The sequence below is a fragment of the Macrobrachium nipponense genome, chromosome 20 (assembly GCF_015104395.2).
Source record: "Macrobrachium nipponense isolate FS-2020 chromosome 20, ASM1510439v2, whole genome shotgun sequence".
NCBI classification, from domain to species: Eukaryota; Metazoa; Arthropoda; class Malacostraca; order Decapoda; family Palaemonidae; genus Macrobrachium; species Macrobrachium nipponense.
This window is the reverse complement of record NC_061089.1, coordinates 30,265,071-30,274,215: the sequence shown is the minus strand read 5'-3', so window position 1 is coordinate 30,274,215 and position 9,145 is coordinate 30,265,071. Positions and strand designations below refer to the sequence as shown.

At 36.0% G+C, this 9,145-nt stretch overlaps 1 protein-coding gene across 2 annotated transcripts in view; it reads right to left on the bottom strand.

The window, feature by feature from the left end:
• Positions 1 to 2,572: 2,572 nt before the first annotated feature.
• LOC135224380 (glucoside xylosyltransferase 1-like) overlaps positions 2,573 to 9,145 on the bottom strand; it is a 28,221-nt gene continuing 21,648 nt past the window's right edge. The window contains exons 1-3 of one of the 2 annotated variants that reach the window (XM_064263339.1): positions 8,320 to 8,414; positions 5,935 to 7,287; positions 2,573 to 3,957 (exon numbers count right to left, since the gene is read on the bottom strand). In XM_064263339.1, the coding sequence (XP_064119409.1) occupies positions 3,748 to 3,957; positions 5,935 to 6,990 (1,266 nt within the window). In that variant the 5' untranslated portion in view covers positions 6,991 to 7,287; positions 8,320 to 8,414 and the 3' untranslated portion in view covers positions 2,573 to 3,747. Of the gene's footprint in view, positions 3,958 to 5,934; positions 7,288 to 8,319; positions 8,415 to 9,145 lie in introns of those variants that run through there. The other variant, XR_010316714.1, reaches the window with a different exon arrangement.

Genomic DNA, 9,145 nt, shown 5'->3' with positions numbered 1-9,145 from the left:
TGAGAGATGCTGTAAGTAGATTTTTAGCCTAGAGAATGTGGAATATATAGAGTTAATATCGACCATTTTGACAAAATTAGATTCTAAGACGTGACCTTACTCGCGAACAATAACTCACTTGTAGTGGCTCTTTTGTTAAACCTACTTAATTCTGCGATCGAGGTATAGTTCGTTACCACTCCTGCTTTAGTTTATCCCAACGATTAATGCGCCTGCGTAGAAGGGCCAACATTATAAATGAGCTCTCCTAAGGGCTTTATGGGGGATATTACAAGTGAATACAATTCGGGTCGATAATGGTGCCGTGAGTAGAATTAATTTTGAAGTGCTTTGTTACATCAGTCCTTGCTTTCGTTTTGCCTTCTTCATTCTCTTTGAGATTATACTGATGATGATAACATTCACACTCATTAGAAATAGTAACGGTAAATATTTCAGTATATATATATATATATATATATATATATATATATATATATATGTGTGTGTGTGTGTGTGTGTGTGTATGTTAAAACTATCTATCTATCTATTTATCTATCTATAGACGTCACTTGTACAGTACTCACCTGAAATTTTAATAGTTATAATTTCCCTTCGGTGTAAGTCATTCCTTTGTTACAGTGAATTCGATAATAGTTGATATTTTTTTAATATGTCTGTGAATATTAAAAATTCAGGCGTGTACAGGTGAGTATATATATATATATATATATATATATATATATATAAACACGGTACAACAAAATAGTATATACTGTAATAATTATTAATGTATATATATATATATAAATATATATATATATACATATATATATATATATATATATATATATATATATATATATGTATATAATGAATGTTTTTTTTACTGTAAAACAGCAGTATATGAAGATAAAAGGCCCATAAAGCAATATTTGAACGTTGCAACGTTCAAATAGTGTTTTATGGGCCTTTTTTCTTCACACACACACACACATATATATATATATATATATATATATATATATATATATATATATATATATATATATATATATATATATATATATATATATATATATATATATATATATATATATATATATATATATTGTGCTTGCGCGCGCACGCTAATAAACCGTATTCTGGAAAACATTCTAATAAAAGTTAGCCCTCTCGCGCTTTCTTGTTGACTAGCAAAAAAATTTTCTCTTTGCAGTAACTCTTAAGAAACATAGGTCTATGTCTAATTCCAATTTTGTTAATCTTAACATGATTTATTTGCATTGGGAATGGAATGGAAGATATTACATACTGTATATGCTCTTGAACTGCTAGAATTATCCTTATAAACCTAAGGTTCATTCACTTATGCAAAACGCTCTCCTTTCAAGCCTCTCTCTCTCTCTCTCTCCTTTCCTTTGCCCGACAAATATAGGCCATTTTATGCGCGCGAAGACAATTTCAATAAAATGTTCGTCTCTCTTTCTTTCACGGTCGTTTTGACTTTTAGTACGTATATCCCCTCTGCAGTTATACTTAGATCTAGGCCTATTTCATTTTTTTCACTCCTAACCAATCAAATATGATTTACTCGCATTAGGAATCAAACGGAAGATATTTTTATGCATTTTAGTAGAAACAGTTATTCTTATAAGCCGAAAGTTAATATATTTATCCCATATTTCAAATGTAACTGGTAGACAAAATCAAACTAGAGTCAAGATATTAAATACCTGAATCAACTGTTGCACACTGTCATGCTGAGGTAAACCTTGGTTCGATATGGCCTCATCCTTCAATTTTCTTGGATTTGCAGGGCATTCGTTAAGCGATTCGTGCCTGAGGTTTCTTACATAATCGCTTTGCTGAAAATGAACCGAACACACTTGCGTTTTTAGTGTTTATATGGTCACTTCTGCAGATGTACTATTGTTCACCCACTTCCTACACATTTTGGGATCTTTAGGGAAAGTAAAAGCTGTACTTACAGTGGTGCCACATATCCAGACACCACTGACTTAAACGCAGCTCCCCTAAATCTTATATTTATTCAACTATCTGTAAATTATAACACATATATATAACTATACGCTTTTCTTTAATGTGTAAAGATCATTTACCGTAAACATTGTTATCCGGAAAACATAAATGTTTATCATTACATAGGCGTCTTGACATGCTGCAGCATTAACTGATAATGAGACTATAATTATATAGACCTAAACATTAAATGCAAGTACAATATCACTTTGAAAATTACTTCTTTAACTAACAAAACAGTCACAATAACTTTTTACATTTATTAAAACACTTCTAAACAGATTTAAATTACCTTAACTAGACGGAAACCTAAAGCTGTCACTGCTGTCATCTGCATTTTCTGTAAGTGAAGCCGTCGCTCGATCGACTTCCAGTGTTTCATAAATTGGCGCGTAAACAACCATTCTTTGATGGTTCTTTATTCAGTCGCCATGACATGAACATATATATAAATATACAAATGACCGAGAATTTAGGTCAGTGAACCACATGATGCAAAAAAAAAATTTTTTTTTTTTTTTTTTTTTTTTTTTTACCTCAATAAATCCCTAAACAGTGTGGATTTTTTTTCACACTTGGTGTGGCGGATCGTAAAATGAAGGCACCACTTCTGCACCCGATCATCTTGTACATGAAAACTTCCACATTGAAGGCCCATTCCTTCGTTTTGTATACACTGAGCTCACCTTTTCAAGTTAAACATTGTCCCTTTCTGTGTTACAGTACATATCACCATGGCAGTAACGCACTAAATCCGCAAAAACCTCAATAATTGTCACAAATACGTGAAAACTCCCGACAAGCAATCATCACACGTAAGGGGAAGATGGTACCGAGTACTAGGTATGTAGTATACGTACATATAGTTTGTCCCCGTACGGGTTACTAGTGATACTTCATATAAGCATTCCAGTTATTATCTAATACATATGACAAAACATATCAACTATGAACAGAACAGAAATATTGGGGGAAAGTCAAAGCATAATATGGTGTAAACAGTGTGTCATGACAATAATAATAATAATGATGTTGGTCACAGGAGTTAGTACAGCAAAAATAATGAAGAGCATCATGCATAAATTTTCCAGCAATGACTGAAGGGTGCCTATAACTCTATACTAACACTGGGGAGAATGGTGACTATGTTGTTTGATATTGTTAAAAGACATTAGATTCGGAAGGCACGTAATCAATATTTGCGATCTCTTCAGGCATATGCAATCATGATCAGTGAATTAAGAAGGAATTCTGAACATTTATTCAAATAAGAGCAGATAAATAAACACAAATAATATTTCACAACCTGCGTGACACAGTGTGCTGTGTCATGGTGTTCCTTGGTTCAGTCTTTCAACATAAAGCTCTTTCGTGCGTCTCCAAACACTAAATTGACTGTTTTACCGTCTTTAACCAGTGTCCGAGAATGTTGTATCACAATCGCCATTGGAGATGAAGACGTAAGTTCTTTATGATAAGCTGAAAGTAGACGTCTTTAGTCCTTAATACCCCAAAATCTTAGCTGTTGATTATCTCAAAACATTTCTCTGATCGCAAATCGGACCTTTCCTTAGTGTTCTCATATCGCAGGTGGATCCGTGAAGCGTTCAGGCGGACGTTTAGAGAATACTCGACAGGGATAATAAAACAGGTAATTTCAAGATTTACTATTCAACCTCTAATCTGAACATGGTACTTTAAAAGTGGCCTAAACTAAAAGTACGTCTAAGTTATTTTATTAGCTGTCTTCCTGCGAAGAGATTCAGCAGCCTCCTCTGCCAGTCTGAGAGTCAGAGCTTCGTTGAGGTCAGTGTAGTTGCTGCAAGGGTAAGGCAGATTGGTGGTGTCCGCGATGGCCAGCTGAGCAGAGACCATCGCGTAAAGTAAGTGGGGGTTGGCGTCCACGGCTGCACCGAAGAGAGTGGCGTACATCAACTGCAAGAGAGGAAATCAAACGGTCACAACTCTGGCAGACCTAATCTCTTAGAACAGACTCTTCGTTTTTTAACAATTCCCAATTCACTATCAGCGAAAATTTTAAATGCACGTTAAATTATACGCTGAGCGTATGGTCGGAAAGTAGTAGAGGGAAAAAAACGGCGTAAAAAGTAGACTTAATGACGAAAAAATGTCTAAATTTATTTTAACTGTAGAACTCTATAGATTTGATCAATGTACATCTGTATAGAGAAACTGACTCATCCATAAAAAATGTGTGAATAGATAAATGTTTTTTCTGTTAAGTTAAGCTAATGAAAAAGAGCTGTGGTAATCCAGAGAACAATAGAGTGGTTATTATCGTTGAGTTCCTGTACAAGTCATGCACATGACGGCTTTTTCTTAAGAACAGAAATGATGGAGACCCGCTCATAGTCTAAGAATCTTAATCTTAAGGTCTAGGATGATTATGAGATATCCAATGTTCTATGGAGGAAATTCCAATGGCACCTAATTGTGATGCACGTATGCACATACACAGACGCACACACACACACACAGTCACAGACGCACACACGCTAAACCCCCAATATATATATATATATATATATATATATATATATATATATATATATATATATATACGTACATACACACATATATGTCTATATATAATATATATACATATATGAATATATATAATACACGTATACATATATGTGAGTGTATATGCTGGTGCCTTGAGACGGGCCATGGTTTGTGATTCAGAGCAGAGGGGCAAATTATGACGGATCGGGAACCCCATTGGGAGGAGTGCTCCAAACGGCTGACAAAGCTCTCGTCAAGAGGCAGATGATGACCATAATTATCCATTCCTGAGTAATGACAGGAAATAAAGATAAGAGAATGAGCTCCACTCTGCCTTGTGTAAAAATCGCCAATTGGTCGGGGACTTACGGTTGCAACTACTTCCCTTGTGCTATTGTTGCAAGAAATCAGGAAGATTCAATATCAAGTTTTAGGGTCTTGATGGTAGGAATGATTTGGAAAAGAAGAGAATACATGAAAGCGCAGAAAACACAGGATGGCAAAGGACAATGAGCTATTTTGTCTAAGGTGGCTGAGCGTAACACAGATGAAGAAGGGTAAGGCATTGAGTGTCAGAAAGATTATAAGGGGGGTTGAAAAAGCATGCCATAATATGTCAAATTCGTGGTTTGTGTGAGTAGGATTGCGTGTGGCAGGAAATATGCGCCAAAAGAACGGAAGAGAATGAGAGTGCAACCGAGTTTTTGGGAGAGTCTGGTTTTGGACAATGAGAAAGTGTTGTGTTGGATGGCTAAGATTTACAGGAAGATTACAGACAATGAAGAAGGTCTATTGAGAATATATTTGGCAACTCCCCTTATTGTTGGAAAAACTTGGCTCCATAGATAAATATTCATAAGAGTACTTGGGAAAGTGAAAATAATGAGGAAGATGTTGGTCAGATCATCATGTAATTGTGAGAGTAACTGGAAGAGCATGTGATGGCTGTAACAATGAGTAACGGAATGACTAAAGGGGTAGCTTATTAGCTAGTTGAGAAAAAGGAGAAAATAAATTATAGCTTTCGTTTCCTTGAAGTAAATTGCTACTTATTACCCAGAAGAGATTTTGGATTGTGATTTTCTGGTCTTCCTAATACATGGAGTAGTAATAATGACAAGTCATTCCTTTCGTGGGCTTTCAGGTCTTGTTTTTACCCATTGACATTTAAATCACACCTCTGGATGAAAATCTGATTAAATCGAGATACAAGTTCCAATGCTAAGTCAGGATGCATAAAAAGAGAGAACTAGAGGATATAGGACAGACTGAAGGAATTTGATGGATGATCTTTTACAGCATGTATACTCAATCCAACATTAGAAAAGCAGTTGCGCATTATCGTAGAGAGAGAGAATTGAACAAGTACTTTATGCTAATGCTTACACTGAACTTTATATCGACCGGTCTGTAGAAGCTCATGTCTGCTCCATGAAGCACAATAATCCCAGCCGAGTAACAATCGGGGCAAGGCGGCGCCGTCTTCATACAAGAGGAGGGTAAAAAGTTCCACCTCGAGGTCACCTCCATCAGGAGATGTGGCTTATCCTTTAAGAAATGGTTAAGCGCATCTTGATCGTGCCGAGGTTCGGGGTCTATGGGTCCCTCGGTCAAAATGGCACTGCCTATGCCACCTCCAGGAAGCTGCCTAGCCCGGGTTAGATTGATCGCCATAACGCCTGTATTGAGTCCTACCCGACCTGCGTAGTGAAAGGCTTTCGTGTCCACTTTGTAGTAAGGTTCTGGAGCCAAAGCGATCAGTTGTTTGGGTCCCATCGATTTTAAAAGCCACCAAAGCTCTTCACCTGGGCCCAAAAATAGCAGGTCACTGTCTACGTATATTACTGCATCTTCCTCTGGGAGCGTTTCTGCCAAAAATTGTTTTGCCCAGGCACATGGCCTCCAGTGGTTTCTAAGTTCTGGATACTCTGGAGGGAACCACAAATACTTATGTTCTAATATCAGTCTTCGCCGCTCAATATCTGGAAACGCAACTGTAAGGTCAGCTATCTTCTGAAACGTTCTTTTGCTATCTGAAATGACAATAATCCGCCACTTGGGAGATTTGCTAAAGTACAGCAAGGTTTTGATCATGGCGAGCGTCTGCTGAGACTGTCTGGTCCAGGATTTCCGAAGTTCTGCGAGAGTTTCCTCGTTTTCGTATACTGGCCCACCAAATAATTTTGATGGATTTGTGGAGTTACCCTTAGGAGATTGATGTTGTTCGAATGTGTACGTGTCATTCTCGGATGGATCGCAGACTACTATCACTAATGGGGAATCGAGAGAGGGGCTTCCAGTCACTGTGAAAGGAGAACCGGCTCTTTTTCCTGAACCGCGAGTCCTAACTGCCGTTTGGATTAAGTCATTATAAGAGTGCAAGACACAAAATATAGAAAAAACAGCCAAAACAAATACTGACCATTTAACGCGGGATATCATCTTAAGATTTCTTTGTTATTCATATCAAATTGAACTTAAATATTTACGTCCGCTTAAGCTTGAAATTCTATAAACGTTTGCTAAAATGAATCCATTTCTTTTGACTCTAATAATCAAATTCAGTTACAGATGTTCAGATTACTGCTGTCCATAGAATCTTACTGCGAATGCAACAGTAAATAAAGCTCTAGCCGAAGTTGACGAACATTTGATAAAACAATAACAAAAAGTCATCTGCATCTCAAGTCCACTTTGTTAAACACAAGTTATAAATTATACCACTATCACTACTCATACCTGCAAAGGAAGAGAAAAATGAATAGAATGCATACATACACAATATGTTGCATAAAATGATACTGTACACAGCGAAGTAATGACATGTTGATAATATAGAAATTATCTATTGTATCTCCGGACTGACCACTGGAAAATCGTTACCTTATGCACATTTCATTTCACTATAAAATACATTAGGATTGCATTACTGATCACTGCTACAATGATAACATTTCATTCTTGTCAAGGTAAACAAATTAGCTCTCTCTCTTTCTCTCTGTATACATACATACATACATACAATTTTTATAATACTATATAATATATACTGTATATATATACTATATATATATATATATATATATATATTCGCTAGCCCTTGGGAATCACTTATTTACTGTAAATATATAGATATATATATATATATATATGATTATTATATTCGACTAGCCCTTGGGAAATCACTATTTACGGTAATTATAATATATAATTATCTATATATATATAATATATATATATATATATATTATATTATATATATATAATATATCATATATTACAGTAAATAAGTGATTCCCAAGGGCTAGTCGAAAATGTGATTCATCTACACTGTTTTGTCATGTTTAGTACTAGCCCTTGGGGGGGTCAAATGTATTGTGATTAGTGTTAGCCCCAGGGGGGCCAATGTACCTCCCTGTGTTTAGTACTAGCCCCTGGGGAGGTCAAACGTATTTCCATGTGTTTAGTACTGGCCCCCCGGGGTCAAATGTATTTTCCTGTGTTTAGTGCTAGCCCCTGGGGAGTCAAATGAATTGTGTTTAGTATTAGCCCTTGTGGGGTCAAATGTATTCCCTGTGTTTAGTACTAGCCCCTGGGATCAAATGTATTTCTCTGTGATTATTACAAGCCCCTGGAGGATCAAATGTGAAATAAATGACTTTAGATATTTGCCATAGTATTATATAATATATAATATATGTATGTACAAGAGTAAAACGTGCACTGATTGCGAATAAGATATCTCAATTACAATCACTCTTCCAAACCCACGTCACTTTGTCAGAAAACTTGTTCTTGTTACACTGGTGCTTCTATAAAAAGACAGAGACACCATCGTCACGAAAGACAGCCAGCGGAATCCTGTACCACCGGTATAACTGAAGCGAATTCAGGAAAACTTTCCATATATATCGACGCCGCCTTTTCCTGATGATGTGGCGATGGGCGTGCTTCCAGTACTCTTCCTCAAACTAGGCGGTACGGGTATTTCGTATTCCTGTTTTTTTTTTTTTTTTTTTTTTTTTTTTTTTTTTTTTTTTTAAGCCGTTGAAATTGTTTGTTTGTGAAGAATGCCATTTTTTCAATTACTACGTGAGAATCCCTATTTTAATAAACATAATACTAATGCCAGTAGACTCTCTCATCATGTATTGTGCCGTTAAAACATAACACATCAATTCTTATGAATTTTCTCTTTCTCTCAACGGACAGAAATATATTTAGATTGATAGACAGAATCATGAGAACAGGAAGTTAAGTTGCCCATCTTTTCCTCTTAATTTTAGAAGCACCAGTCCTTAGTCCCCTCACCCCCCGCCCTCTCCCCTCTCTCTCTCTCTCCTCTCTCTCTCTCTTCTCCTAATGCGAAGGATGGCTTTAAATTTTGTTACCCTTAATGTATCGCTGTTATTGTTTCTATGTTGATATGAAAGTATACACACACACATAACATCACTTATGTTTCCACTTTCAGATAGTACATCAAATATTATCTGGTGACATAATTTTGAATAATTTGGATGAAAATCGTCTTTAATTAAATATATCTCAATAATTTAGATTTACAAAGTATCTGCATTCGCATTCGCCAAGGCAT